Source organism: Pezoporus wallicus, unplaced genomic scaffold (assembly GCF_028554395.1).
Source record: "Pezoporus wallicus isolate ANWC-B61680 ecotype Strahan unplaced genomic scaffold, APGP_CSIRO_Pwel_v1 contig_13859, whole genome shotgun sequence".
NCBI lineage: Eukaryota > Metazoa > Chordata > Aves > Psittaciformes > Psittacidae > Pezoporus > Pezoporus wallicus.
This window is the reverse complement of record NW_026637614.1, coordinates 916,774-931,015: the sequence shown is the minus strand read 5'-3', so window position 1 is coordinate 931,015 and position 14,242 is coordinate 916,774. Positions and strand designations below refer to the sequence as shown.

The following is a 14,242-nucleotide window of genomic DNA, read 5'->3' as shown; positions in this document are numbered from 1 at the left end:
CCAGAGAAGGGCAACGGAGCTGATGCAGAGCCTGGAGCACAAGTGTGATGGGGAAGGGCTGAGGGACCTGGGGGGTTCAGTGTGGAGAAGAGAAGGCTCAGGGGGGACCTGATCGCTCCCTACAAGTGCCTGAGAGGAGGATGGAGCCAGGAGGGGCTGGGCTCTGCTCCCAAGGAACAAGGGATGGGACAAGAGGAGCCGGCCTCAAGCTGCCCCAGGGCAAGTTTAGATGGAGCTGAGGAACAATTCCTTCCCCAGAGGGTGCTCAGGCATTGGAACAGGCTGCCCAGGGCAGGGCTGCAGTCACCATCCCTGCAAGGTTCACATATCGTGGAGACAAGGCCTCAATGCCATGGGTCAGTGGTGGCCTTGGCAGTGCTGGGGTAATAGTTGGACTGGATGAGCTCAAAGGGCTTTCCCAGTCAAAACCATTCTATGATTCTATCCTCTCTCCTACATCTCTTGAGCAGAAAGCAGAAAGGATTGGTAGAGTTGTCAGATCCCTCATTCTTCATCTGTGCTTTGCAAGAAACTCCTCACTTGCCTTTTTACTTGGAATTCTCTGGTCAGTGTTTCTTACCACCCTTGGTCTTGGAGCAGTGAGGAGCTCAGTGATAGGAGCTTCTCTTCTCAGCTCTGGGATGGGTTTTGGTCACCTCTTTACTCTCTTCTAACTCTGTGGTGTTCCCTTCACAGCTTCCCAACAGATAAGAAGAGCAGCTTCTCACCCACCACGCCTCTGAGGAGCCACTTCCATCTCAGGAAGAAGAACTCCTTGAGGGGCAAACCTTCTGTGACATCAAAGCGTTCCTCACCCAGGGGCCTGGTGCACATCACCAAACACAGGCTCTGCAGGCTGCCAGCCACCAGGATGCAGGCCTCCACCAAGGAAGGTAGGACCAAGGGATGATGGTGTTTGCTGTGAGTGCTGGTGAAGCAATTCCAGGGGAAGCTTTGGGGTTTGGAAATGAGTTATGGAGTCCTCCAGCAGGTGTGTATCTGCTGTTGGTGGTCCTGGAGCAAACACTGAGGTGATGTTTGGCTGGTGTAGGGCTTCTGCCTTACCCAGGAGATGTGTTGTGCTTTGACATCTCCAAACAAGGCCATTTGAAAGCTGCTTCTTGGTTTCAGTGTGGTTTTGCTGGACTTGAAGGCATCAAACAGGAAGGAGGAGAATGGCAGGGGCAGTAATACATCTGTAAGACTAGTATCTATTGCATGGGGCAAAAGCTTGTCCGTACCATGAGGTGCTCTTCTAGGAGCTATGAACTTACCTAGTGCACCCATATCTCAGTGCCGTGGCTGCAGGCATGTAGTGATTTGCCTAAAATAGCAATAATTAGAGGAAAACCGGATCCATTGGGTTTTAGTTTGTGGCTGTGTCCTACTGCCTTGGCTTGGCAATGGTCAGAGCCGAAATCAGAGGCTTAAAGAGCTGCACCTATGTGTGTGTGACACGTTTCTGTGATGTTCCTGGTTCTGCTGTTCAGTGGTGACATTGTCACAGACAGTTTGTGTTCAGACAGAGAGCTGTGTTGTGTTGTTGCTGTGTTTAGATGGATGGAAAGAAGAATGGGGAAGAAGAATCGGGAAAGGGAAAAGCTTTCTGTAGGAGGAGAAGGAAGAGAGTTTCTTTTTCATGTGTGTGTTTAAAGAGGGTTTGGAGGGGTGGGGAGATACTGGGAGGAGAATTTTGGATCTGGATTTAGGAGGCAGGCAGGGGAAGGAGAATTAAGATGTACACTTGTGCAGTTGAGTTGATGGTCCAGCATTCAAGGAGTTCTTTGGCTTTGGGGCTGAATCTTCCTCTGTTTGAGGATGTCATCAAACCCTTTGGTGCCTGGAGAGGCATCTCCAGACAGTCTGTTGGAAGCTGTCATGCAGTGTGTGAAGGCAGCACTTGTGGTTGGAAGTCTTGGGCACATTTGCACTGTCGTTGCTCATCTGTGATGTCTCAGACCAGATGTGGTGGACACCACATGTGGCCAGATCCAGCTGTGACAGTGACGTGGGGGCAACAAGGCTTTTCCTCCTTAGGTGACAGTGATGTCTGGGGTGGGGAATGTAGCTCTTCAGCATCACAAGAACTGCCCACTGCTTATTATGGATGAATTGAGGACTCAAGCCTCACAAAGTGCTTGGGGGAACCTTTCTCTAGTATGGCATGATCAGTACACACCACTGAATGAATCTTTATGCTGTAAAGCTCCTTTATAAAGGGCTTGGTGCTTGCTGAGAGCCTGATATGAGCAGTTCTGCTGTAGACAGAGCAATTTGGGTTTGCAACAGCATTTTGTGTATGAGGAAATGGAGTTTTCCTGCTGCTTACAGAGATAGGAGCTGTTTGGATGATCCAGGAACACACCTGAGGTTAAACCTGATCCTTGTGCTCCATGTAGCTCCATGTTTACACCTGGATTTGTGCTGCTCCGTGGAGTTTGCTCAGCTGTGTGTGTCACTGAGGAGGTCACAGCACCAAAGCTGCTCCTTTGGGAAGGCTCCAGCACCAACAGGAGCTTGCTTCCCTTGGCAAACATCTCTGCTTTGTGGAAGCTGTCAGTCAAACTGTGCCCAACCAAGGGAAGCTGCACATAGGTTAAGAATGTACAAAATGGATCCAAATCTTCTGCTCCCCAGGAGCCTCCCATTGCTGCTACCAAAAGCCTGTGTTTTTTGGGGAATGCGTTCCAAATCCTCATTCCATAACTGAAGGTAATGTTCCCATCCTGAAAAGATGTTTGCTTTTAAACAACATAGGACTGAAAATATGCAGACAGAGCAGAAATCAAGTTGTGCTCCTGGTTTTGCTCAAAGTAAAGGTGACAAATAAGAATGTTTATGGAAAAAAAGTGGGATATAGTTTTGGAAGTGACTCTTTTTCTTAGCAAGCTGTTGTAGCTGCTGTAAAAATGTGTCTTGGTTTGGTTCTTATAAGCACTAAAAGCCAAAGGAAATGCCATCCCTGCCCTTTCCTGTGCCTGTATGTGCGTGTGCATGTGTGAGCCTGCTCCTCCTCACATCCTAAATGCCACAAATCCTTCTTTTCCCTGTGCCTCTCTGTGCCAGTGGAAGAATGGACACTGATGCCTTAGATGGTGAATTGAAAATGCTGCCCCTCTCCAGGTTCCTTGTAGGCACTTTAGGCACTGGAGCCAGGCTTGTGATTCCATGGATGGATGTGGTCATGCTGGAGCCTGGATCCACTGGACCCTCATGGCAGTGTGGTGGGTGAGCATGCAGCAATGCTGCATTCCCAAGATCCCACTCTGGGATGCAAACAGCGCGCGTGTCAGGGCTGAGGATGGGAGGAAACCTGGGGAGGAGCGTGCAGTGCTTCACGCACTGAGTGTTGCTGCAAGAAGCTGGGTCAGCTGCTTCCTTCGCAGCTTTGCTGTTTTCCTGTTTGTCCTGTTCAACAGGCTTTTGGGATACGTGGCATAAGCACAAACTGAGTTCCTGCCTTTCCCAAGTGTGTAACACAAAGGCTTGTCCATCTCTTGCCTCTTCCATTCCCTTTTTGAACCCACCTGGACCTCTTTGATCTTAGCTCTTCCAGCCACTGCCGAGACTCGGTTTCAAAGTGATGTTTCCTGATGCTTTGTATTCAGAGGCATTTCCCTCTGTGGCATTCACTGTGGTTTCAGTTAAGGATCAGTGATCCTTAGAGGTATAATGGGAAGTGGCAAAGTGGTAGCAGTTCTCTTGGGATCATTTGTGCTGCTCCCCTGATGAGTGTTACACCTGCAGCTATTATCAGCTTAACCCCAAAATACTCCTTTGATCAAGGTGAACATTTAGTAAGCACTCGGCAACTGGGGAATGTCCTAAATGGAAGTTGTTCTGATGGGATCAGAGAGCAGTGAAGCATTTCTAATGCAGTCATGCTCTACTCACTCAGGTATTTTAAGCTGGGGTGGAACGTGCACAGGAGGAGCGCAAGTGCAAAGAGGAATAGAACGTTCTGTTGCTCACTAGAGCCAAACGACTGTTGACTGTTGAGATGTTGGACTTCTTGACCACATCGTACTTAATATTAATGTGCCATTAATATTAAAGAAATCTTTTTTTTCTTCTTCTACGTCTTTCTTCCCATTTAACTTTTTAGGCTCTTTTTGGAGGGAAGGAGAACTCGGAGGTAATTGCTTTGCTGGGAGGAGTTGTGACTCCACTGAGGTAGTGTCTCCCTGCTTTGGGCATGGACATGAACTTGGTGAAGCCACTGACCTTCCCTTCTTTGAACTGACTTCTGCACAGGATCTGCTTCATCCAGCACCTGCAGATTTCAGGCCTCACACATATATTTATCCATAGAAGGTGCAGATGAGATTGTGTTGTCTGGTGTAGGCAAAACGGTTTGGGTCTGAATCAGGGATCTGACACAAGAGGGATAAAAGACAGCAGTTGCTTCTCTCCTTATCCAGGGAAGGATATTCAAGGCCAGGGTGGATGGGGCTTGGAGCAACCTGCTCTGGTGGAAGGTGTCCCTGCCCGAGGAGGGGACTGGAACTGGAGGAGCTTCAAGATCCCTTCCAAACCATAGCATTCTCTGAAAAGCTGATCCAACAAAGATCATCAGGCTGCTGAATATGGTCCTCAGGCCACTGGTGTCACTGTTGCTTAGAGATACGCCCTGTTTAAATACAACCTGAAGTTAATGTTGTGATTTCATAGCATCATTGAATGGTTTGTGTTGGAAGGGGCCTTAAAGCTGATCCAGTTCCAACCCCTGCCATGGTCAGGGACACCTTCCACTAGAGCAGGGTGCTCCAGGCCCCTGTGTCCAGCCTGGATTTGAACACTGCCAGGGATGGGGCAGCCCCAGCTTCTCTGGGCACCCTGTGCCAGCGCCTCAGCACCCTCACAGGGAAGAGCTTCTGCCTAAGAGCTCATCTGAGTCTCCCCTCTGGCAGGTTAAAGCCATTCCCCTTGGCCTGTCCCTACAGGCACTTGTCCAAGGCCTCTCTCTGGGTTTCTTGTATCCTGTTTTTTATATTTCTTTCTTCAAACATGTATTTTCATATATTTTCCAATGATTTCCCATAATTGGAATTCCTTTTACAGCCTGAACTTTAAATTCCCCTGTTTATGCGTAGGAGTCCCATTGGGGTTGTTGCTGGGCTCTGCCCTCATACTGGAGAGCTCCTGAGATACAGTCCGCCTTTCTGGATGCAAGAAGCAGGGAGAGGCCAGCCTATAATTAAGATGTGGGTGGAATTTCCATGGATGCAATTTCCCAACCACTTTCTTTTGGCATCTTGAGCCAAAGGATTTGATTTGGAGATTACATAATGGACTCCTCTTCTGTCACTGCAGTGAGGGTATGTTGGAATTCTGTTGTCTACAAGCAAATGTCTCTCCTGAATTGGCTTTCTGGGGCTTATTTGGTAGAGGGGATTGTCAATATAACCAGATCTTGGTGCCTATGTTGGGATGATAACCAGTTCCTGTTGTGCTCTTTGGCCATGTGCTGTCCCATTCACTAGGGCAGCCTTTATCTGCTTCCTCCAAACTGGAGATGGGGTTATTCCCAAGCTATGATCAGGATATGACCTTTTTATCAGCAGTTTTAAGTGAAAATACCAACCTTTAAGGATGCTTTGACTCATCCCGCAGGATGTGCCTCTTCCTCCTGTACTCGTGGATGCAGGGATCCCTCTCTTATCCAGCAGTTTTTTGCTCCCAGCTCTAGCTGGTGCCTGTTTGACATCCTGCAGGACGAGGCTCTCAACTCTTGTTTTTAATGGCAGACAGCTGAGGGTTTGCAGTTGTGAACCTTTCCTCGCCCTTCCTAAAAATCAATGCCATTGCCCTCCTTTGGCTGCCGCAGCTCTTGTGCATCACCGCTGTGCTGTAAGGGTTCATCCAGTGGGAATTCTGCATGACAACGCTGTCATTTCTTATTCCCGGGGCTTTTTCTCTAGGAAAAACTAGAAGTGTTTAAATGAAGATGATTTTGTCTTAATTTCCTTTAATGGCAAAGATGTGGCAGCTCTATGGATGGGGATCTGCATCGTGCCTGCTCGCTGTGTCTCCGGCGCTGGAGCGGTGGCTGTATGCTTCACTCCAAGCAGGAATATTGGGGATTTTGGGGAGCCTCCAGTGCGTCCCTTCCTTCCCCGTAGCCCTGCAGAGGGCACTCGTGCCCCTCGCATCTCCCCAGTCCACCTTTTGCTGGTTATTGATGGCCTAATTTCGTCTTTATGTGAAAGAAAGCAGATATCAAGTAATTTGCAGCAATAACCTGCTAATGCTGGGCCAGTATCAAAACTCCCATGTTCATTTCAAGTGGCAGATAAAACACTAATATATAATTATCCTTGCAAATTGGATTGTTTTAAATAACCAAAAGCCTATGGCCAGGAGAAAACTATCCCATTTCCCTTGAGTTACTATTGCAGTGTAATTGCTGCGTTCAATCAATTTCCTTGGCATTCCAAATTCCATCACAATCAACATTAAGCTTTATTCATTGTGATGCTTAAGAGCTGGGCCATTTCTCTCCTCTTTGCCTTAACTGGCAAAATTAATCAGAGAGAAGATTTGAAACATTTCCCCGTGCAGAAGAGGTCAGTTCTGCCACTCTATTGCTCAGCAGATAAGGGGGCTAATAAAAAGAAAATTGAATTACTAATGATCACCAAGACCAGAGTATATAAAACGTGGCAATCGCCTGGTTCAAGCAAAAAGAGAATCAATTTCCCTTGGACAAGGTGTGCTCATTCTTTTACTTGGAGAAGGGGGGTGTTCAGATTATCAGCAATTGAATTTGCAAGAGCATAAACAGGAGGAAACAGGGAAAGAAGGAGCCTGAAGGTGTAAAGGGCTGCAGGATAGATGCTGGACGCAATTGCTTTGGCACAAGAGATAATGGCTTTAATTGAATTCCAAAGTGCATTGTTCAGCAGAGGATGGGCTCTGCAACCCTCCTTGCCCCGGGGGAATACAGGATATTACAAAGATGCCAGCAAGAAGCTCCTCCATGGCTTTTCCCCTCTGGAATATCCCCCTTGCAGGCAGGACTCCTCAGCTGTGGGGCCGGGATTGCTTAGGCACAAGCTGGCTGGAAGCAGGAGGAGGAGGGAGCAAGAGGCGGATTTCTTCAGGGACCTTTCCTTGTTGGGTATGGGTTTCTTAAATAATTTGGGGCTTGGTTCAGTGCAAGAGCAGCACCTGAAAGTGTGCTGCAGAAACTGCTCATACAATCAGCCAGGTGGGAAAAGCCCTTTAAGCTCATCCAGTCCAACCTCTGTACCAGCATGGCCAAGGCCACCACTGACCCATGGCACTGAGGCCTTGTCTCCACAATATGTGAACCTTGCAGGGACAGTGACTCCAGCCCTGCCCTGGGCAGCCTGTTCCAATGCCTGAGCACCCTCTGGGGAAGGAATTGCTCCTCAGCTCCATCTAAACCTGCCCTGGTGCAGCTTGAGGCTGGTTCCTTTTGTCCCATCCCTTGTTCCTTGGGAGCAGAGCCCAGCCCCTCCTGGCTCCATCCTCCTCTCAGGCACTTGTAGGCAGCGATCAGGTCCCCCCTTGAGCTTTTTCTTAGAATCATAGAATCATGGAATGATTTGGGTTGGAAAGGACCTTAAAGCTCATTTGGTCCCAGAGTCCCATCCAGGGATCCCTACCACTAGAGCAGCTTGCTTCAAGCCCCTGTGTCCAGCCTGGCCTTGAACACTGCCAGGGATGGGGCAGCCACAGCTTCTCTGGGCACCCTGTTCCCTCCCAGGGAGCAGCTTCTTCCTTATATCCCACCTAAATCTCCCCTGTTTCAGTTTGATCCCATACAGTTAGGAGGCTGATTTTATATTGCTGCCACTTTGCAATATTCCTTTCCTACTTCTCATTGCCTTTCTCATGCTCCAGATTGAGCTAAGGCAGCAATTCCCATGACCAGCTTCCTGCTTGTCCCCTCTGTTGCCACCATGAACACTGAAACTGGCTTCTGTGAACGTGCTGAATAGAAGGAAATCCTGTTTATATTTGCTTCTTTCCAGAGAGAAATTCCATCAGGATTCCTAAGACACGCTTCACCCTGCAGAAGGCTTCCTACACCTCTTTAATGTCAGTCACAGTGACAGTCACCTAAAAAATGCCCTAAACTCTTCCTTCTCTTTCTTCTTGCCCAGCACAAGGAGTTGGGATGGACGGGGGGAGCTTGCTTGGCCAAATCCTGGCACCAGAAGTGGAAGGAGCTGGTTTACATTACTCGTGCCCAGGCGAGTGCAGAAAGTAAACGGGGTGTAAAGGCTGAGGAGTAAATTATGGCTGGCATGTGAATGCTCAGCTGCTGTTAATTTTATTGACATTGGCTGGTTGGATCCCTCTGGCAGCTTTGGGAGTGGATTTTATTCCCTCTCCTATTTTGTTTTCCCTTCTAAAGTGAAGGCTGAAAAGTATTTAGAACGGGGAGATTCCTGTTGGGACACTTCTCGATTCCTTTTTGGTTTAAGGTGTACTCTGTGCTTTGGATTTCTGTTTTTATTCAGTGAGCTGCATGAGGTGTTGCTGCTGTTTGGGAGGTGACATCTCAGATCGCTTTACAGCTGAGTTAAGCTGCTGCAACGTCTCTGTTACAGCTTATTAGAAGGAGTTGGAGTCGGTGATTGCTGCCCTCGAAGGACACCCTTGTGTCATGCACAGCTCAGGGCCCCTTGGAGTGTGTCATGTCTGTCCTCTGCTCCATCATCAGTCTTTCTGAGCAGGTCCTTCCTAATTTAGAGAATCCCAGATTGGTTTGTGTTGGAAGGGACCTTAAAGCTCATCCAGCTCCAACCCCTGCCACGGGCAGGGACACCTTCCACTAGAGCAGGTTGCTCCAAGCCCCTGTGTCCAACCTGGCCTTGAACACTGCCGGGGATGGGGCAGCCACAGCTTCTCTGGGCACCCTGTGCCAGCGCCTCAGCACCCTCTCAGTAAAGAACTTCTTCCATTATCTCCAACCTGAACTTCCCCTGTTTCAGTCTGAACCCATCACCCCTTGTCCTGTCACTGCAGTCCCTGATGAAGAGTCCCTCTCCAGCATCCTTGTAGCCCCCTTCAGACACTGGAAGCTGCTCTGAGGTCTCCACACAGCTTCTCTTCTCCAGGCTCAACAGCCCCAATGTTCTCAGCCTGGCTCCATACAGGAGGTGCTCCAGCCCCTGCTCATCCTCGTGGCCTCCTCGGACTTGTTCCAACAGCTCCATGTCCTTATGTTGAGGACCCCAGAACTGCACACAGTGCTCCAAGTGGGGTCTCAGGAGAGCAGAGTAGAGGGGGAGAATCCCCTCTTTCAAGCTGCTGCTCACACTCTGGGGGTGCAGAATATGGGCTGCATCACAAGACTTTTGTAAACCCTTTGCAGCTTGACCACCTGAGGCCAACAAGTGGAACAGCGTCACAGTGTCACACGTAGCTGTGACCTTGCTTCTAAATCATTATGTTGTCAGGTCTCTCTTCTCACTTCTCTGGCATGTCCTTGAGATCCAGGGGTGCAGTGCCTGTGCCAAGGGGCTGCTCACTCCTTCGCAGTCCCTGGGAAAAGTTCACATTCTTGGCCTGGGCCCATCACCAGTGTTACGTCAGTGTTCGTAAGCAGTGGTTTTGGGTTTCTGGCTTCACTTGGCATTTACAGGTGACTTGTCCCAAAGCTGCAAGAGGAGCTGCAGGCAGGCAGCCAGCAACGGGGATTCTCTTTGCAGAGCTGTCTTTTAACAGGCTGCTTGAAGCAGGGGAAGTCAGCTTTGCTAAGCGAGGAGGTGTCACCATGTAGACAGCTTGCTCTGCAGCGAGCTCAAGTGCTTCGGTGGTTGGGTTTGGGGTCAAGTTAAATAGTGACTGCAACAGGGAGAGCATCCAGAGTGAAATGCGTCAGAGATGTGGTCTGAAGGTGATAGAGTGCCTCGGGATCATAGAATCATAGAGTGGTTTGGGTTGGAAAGGAGCTTAAGATCACCCAGTTCCAACTCCCTGCTGTAGGCAGGGATGCCTCACACTACATCAAGATGACTGTGGGGTGCTCCTTGTTTGGGTGTGAGATGTGGGGGTAGATCTCTGCCAGTGTAAAGGTGGGGACTAAGTGATGAGGATGTGGGGAGCAGCAGGCAGTGGCGTATCATACAATCGTGGTATGGTTTGTGTTGGAAGGGACCTTAAAGCTCATCCACTTCCAACCCCCTGCCATGGGCAGGGACACCTTCCATTAGAGCAGGTTTATGTGTGCACACTGTGTGATTTCTGGGCTGTTTGGGCTATTTTATTGTCTGGAGTGGTTGAACACTGCAAAACTCACTTGTGATTTCAGAGCTGGGTTAGTCCCTCGCTTGTGCCCCGTGTGAATGGGTTTGTCTTTGTGTGGATGCTCCTAGTGAAGCTTTTCAACCCATTTTTAACCTGTCTGGCTTCTGCTGCTGCTCTGAATTGTGCCGAGTTTCAGTCCTGCTGCTTCTTAACCCCTTGGTTGTCTTTGCTTGGGTTCTTAAAGTAAAATAAGGGAACTAAAAGCAGGCATTTAAGGTGCTTAAAAGAAATGTGACTTCTGTAATCTGCAGCTCGACAGTCTCTTTTCCTGTTTTGTTTCCTCCTCTTGCTGTTTCCCTTCATGTAATACCCACACTGACTGGAGATAGCCACTGCACAGTCACAGTTACAGTCACTGCTGTTTCCTGTGATATGAACTGCTGCCTGTGTGGATGATGGGAGCATCCTCCACGGCACTGTAGGGTCTCCCTAAATCCCACCCCAGCATCTGGGCCTTGTAAAACCCGGATGGGTTCTGCTTTCTGCTTCCTTTTCTTCTCCAAATCCCTATTTCCAGTGCTTTTTTCCCTAGTATTCTTTTGCACACACTTCCCATTTGATTTTCCTAATAACAGCTCACAGGCTTCATCCAATGATTCCTCTCTCTCGCTGCTGAGCTGAGTTAGGAGCTGCTCAGTCGAGGACTTCCCTGTTCACTTGGTGTGCTCCGCACAGCGATAGGAATGAGTAACACCCCTCAGAACACACACCAGATGTGTAAGTGCACCTGGGGTAAGTGCTTTGTGGACCTGACATCTCAGGAGTCCTACAAAACTCTTGCTGCAGCAGCAGCTTTTGCTGTTTTAAGTTTCTCCTTCAGTCTTAAGGATGGGAAATGCTTTTTACTTGAGTTGGCAGTGGGAATTCTGCTGTTGCTGCCAGGAAATGGGAGTTTGAGGAATGTTACATAGCATCAACCAGGGTGGAAAAGCCCTTTAAGCTCATCAAATACAACCGTTCCCAAGCCCTGCCAAGGCCACCACTAACCCATGGCACTGAGGCCTCATCTCCACGGTGTGTGAACACTTGCAGGGACAGTGACTGCAGCCCTGCCCTGGGCAGCCTGTTCCAATGCCTGAGCACCCTCTGGGGCAGGAATTGTTCCTCAGCTCCATCTAAACCTGCCCTGGTGCAGCTTGAGGCCATTCCTCTTGTCCCATCCCTTGTTCCTTGGGAGCAGAGCCCAGCCCCTCCTGGCTCCATCCTCCTCTCAGGCAGTTATAGGCAGCGATCAGGTCCCCCCTGAGCCTTCTCCTCACTGACCCCCCCCCAGGTCCCTCAGCCCTTCCCCATCACGCTTGTGCTCCAGGCCCTGCACCAGCTCTGTTGCCCTTCTCTGTCCCCCCTCCAACACCTCAATGTCTCTTTTGTAGTGAGGGGCCCAGAACTGAACCCAGGATTCGAGGTGCAGCCTCACCACTGCCTCCTTTGTGTCTCTCCATAACACATACGTGTGTGGTTTTGGGCCAACTTCTATTTTGGATCACACTCAGGGCTGTTTTGTATCTAGGAAGGGGGTGCACAGACAGGGCTGGTGAACTGTGAGTCCAGTAGGATCTGTTCTCAAAGCTGATCCTATGTGTTGAAAGCCCTTAAATCTGCCCTTAGGGGCTCTCTGGTGGAAAAGGGCACAAGGATGCTTGGAGCCTTAGTGTGGGCTATTATCTTCTGTGTTGCTCACTGCACTTTTAGATGTCCTGGGATATCTTGTTCTTGGGTGGGACAGGTTGTCCCCAGGCAACCGTGTGTTTGTGGATGGGATATGACATACAACTTCGCTTTTTCCTTGAGGAAAATTCCCAAACCGTGTTTTATGAGGTCTCTGTGGTAAAACAAACACCCTGGGCTGTGTTGGCACCTTCTTGGGAGCTTGGGGAAAAGCAAAGAGCTCTCCTGAAAAAGCAGTCAGTAACTGCTGAGTTATGCTGTGTGATGGGGCTTCTGGTTGTAGGAGAGCAGCAGCCACATGTTAGGGAAGATCCAGCTTAGGAACTGTGTTGAGAATGTCCAACGTGGTTCCAGCTGTCTTAGGATCATGGGATGGTTTGGGTTAGAAGGGACCTTAAAGCTCATCCAGTTCCAACCCCTGCATGGGCAGGGACCCCTTCCACTAGAGCAGGGTGCTCCAAGCCCCTATGTCCAACCTGGCCTTGAACACTGCCAGGGATGGGGCAGCCCCAGCTTCTCTGGGCACCCTGTGCCAGCGCCTCAGCACCCTCACAGGGAAGACCTTCTTCCTTATCTCTACCCTAAATCTCCCCTGTTTGGGTTTGAACCCATCACCCCTTGTCCTATCACTGCAGTCCCTGGATTCTCTGGTTCATCTTGTGGTAGCCTCAACTCTGAATTGGCAAGAACTTGAGTCAAAGGGCCTGGGTGGAACAGCTTAAAGTACTGCTTTTATGGGGGGGGGGGGGGGGGGGGGTAAAAGAGGTGAACTCTGTTTTTTGAAGAAGAGATCGACTTCTCACCCAAGCTCTGCTCTTTCTTGGCTGTGTCATGGTGATGGGTTGATTGCTGAGCTTAATCTGGTGCTGATACTGTGAGGGTGATGAGGACCTGGCACAGGCTGCCCATAGAAGTGGTAAATGCCCCATCCCTTGCAGTGTTCAAGGCCAGGTTGGGCAGAGCCTTAGGTGACATGGTCTGGTGTGAGGCATCCCTGCCCAAGGCAGGGGGTTGGAAGTGGATGATCTTAAGGTCCTTTCCAACCCAAACCATTCCATGATTCTCTGCTGGCTTTCAGATGGTTTCCTTGCAAGGTGCTTGTTTGCTTGGTTATTAACAAAGCAGCTTGCTCCATGCAGAAGTATCTGTTATCATGAGAAGAATCCAGAGGGAGTTTGATAGGGTGAAACAAGTTCGTCAGAGATCCCACTCTGTGCATAAGTATGTGTGTGTATGTGTTTTTAAAGTAAGATTTACTCTCTTATCTCAACATTAACTGGGGCATTTTACAGTGCTCCCCTTCGGTGACCTTCCACCATCCATCATTTCCCTGCCTCATGCTGTAGTGGCTGTTAGATTTTACTACCCCAACCACTGTAAAAGGGCATTAGAGCAGTTAAATCTGGAGTCTTGCTTTCATAAGGAGAAAAGAAACTGCTGAATTAGGCAATGGAAAAGGCAACCGCAGCGTTACTTTAATCTTGCATAAATTATCAGAAGAGTCAGAAGCAATTTTATGTATTGTTATAGCTCTGTAATGAATTATTCTGGAATAATTGATGTTTAGAAGACCCAAAGTTGGGTCTTTTTCTGTTTTCATGGTCTATGATCTTTACTTTCACTGTGGCACCTCTGTTTTTGTTGTTCTCATGGGGTAACACTTGGATTTTACCCCCCATAATCATGGGCACCTTGAATCCTGTGTTCAATGCTGGGCCCCCCACTACAAGAGAGACATTGAGGTACTGGAGCGGGGCCAGAGAAGGGCAACGGAGCTGGTGCAGGGCCTGGAGCACAAGTGTGATGGGGAAAGGCTGAGGGACCTGGGGGGGTTCAGTGTGGAGAAGGCTCAGGGGGGACCTGATCGCTCCCTACAAGTGCCTGAGAGGAGGATGGAGCCAGGAGGGGCTGGGCTCTGCTCCCAAGGAACAAGGGATGGGACAAGAGGGAACGGCCTCAAGCTGCACTAGGGGACATTTAGGTTGGGTATGTGAACACACATTTGTTGAGCTGAAGGGGTTGGAAGCTCCTGGATATAAAATGCCAGTAAAGCGATCCTTGCTCCTGAACAATTCCTCCCCCTGTACCAAGGGGATGCCCAGCCCCGGGGACTCTCCCACTGTCACCACTTTTCTTCTGGGACCGCGCAGGGCGTTGCTGAAATGCCATTGCTATGGTGTGGGGAAAGCAGCTTTCTTAAAAGCATCCTGAACTTGATACCCTTGTTTATGTCTCTGCAAACCCTGCTTGGCCCCTCTGGATAAACAGGTGCCACTGGGTGTAATTCCCA

At 49.4% G+C, this 14,242-nt stretch overlaps 1 protein-coding gene across 2 annotated transcripts in view; it reads left to right on the top strand.

Moving 5' to 3' along the window:
• ZC3H3 (zinc finger CCCH-type containing 3) overlaps positions 1–14,242 on the top strand; it is a 156,566-nt gene that overhangs the window by 7,172 nt on the left and 135,152 nt on the right. For both annotated transcript variants that reach the window (XM_057406663.1, XM_057406662.1), the window contains exon 3: positions 697–893. In XM_057406663.1, coding sequence (XP_057262646.1) covers positions 697–893 — 197 coding nt within the window. The remainder of the gene's footprint in view (positions 1–696; positions 894–14,242) is intronic.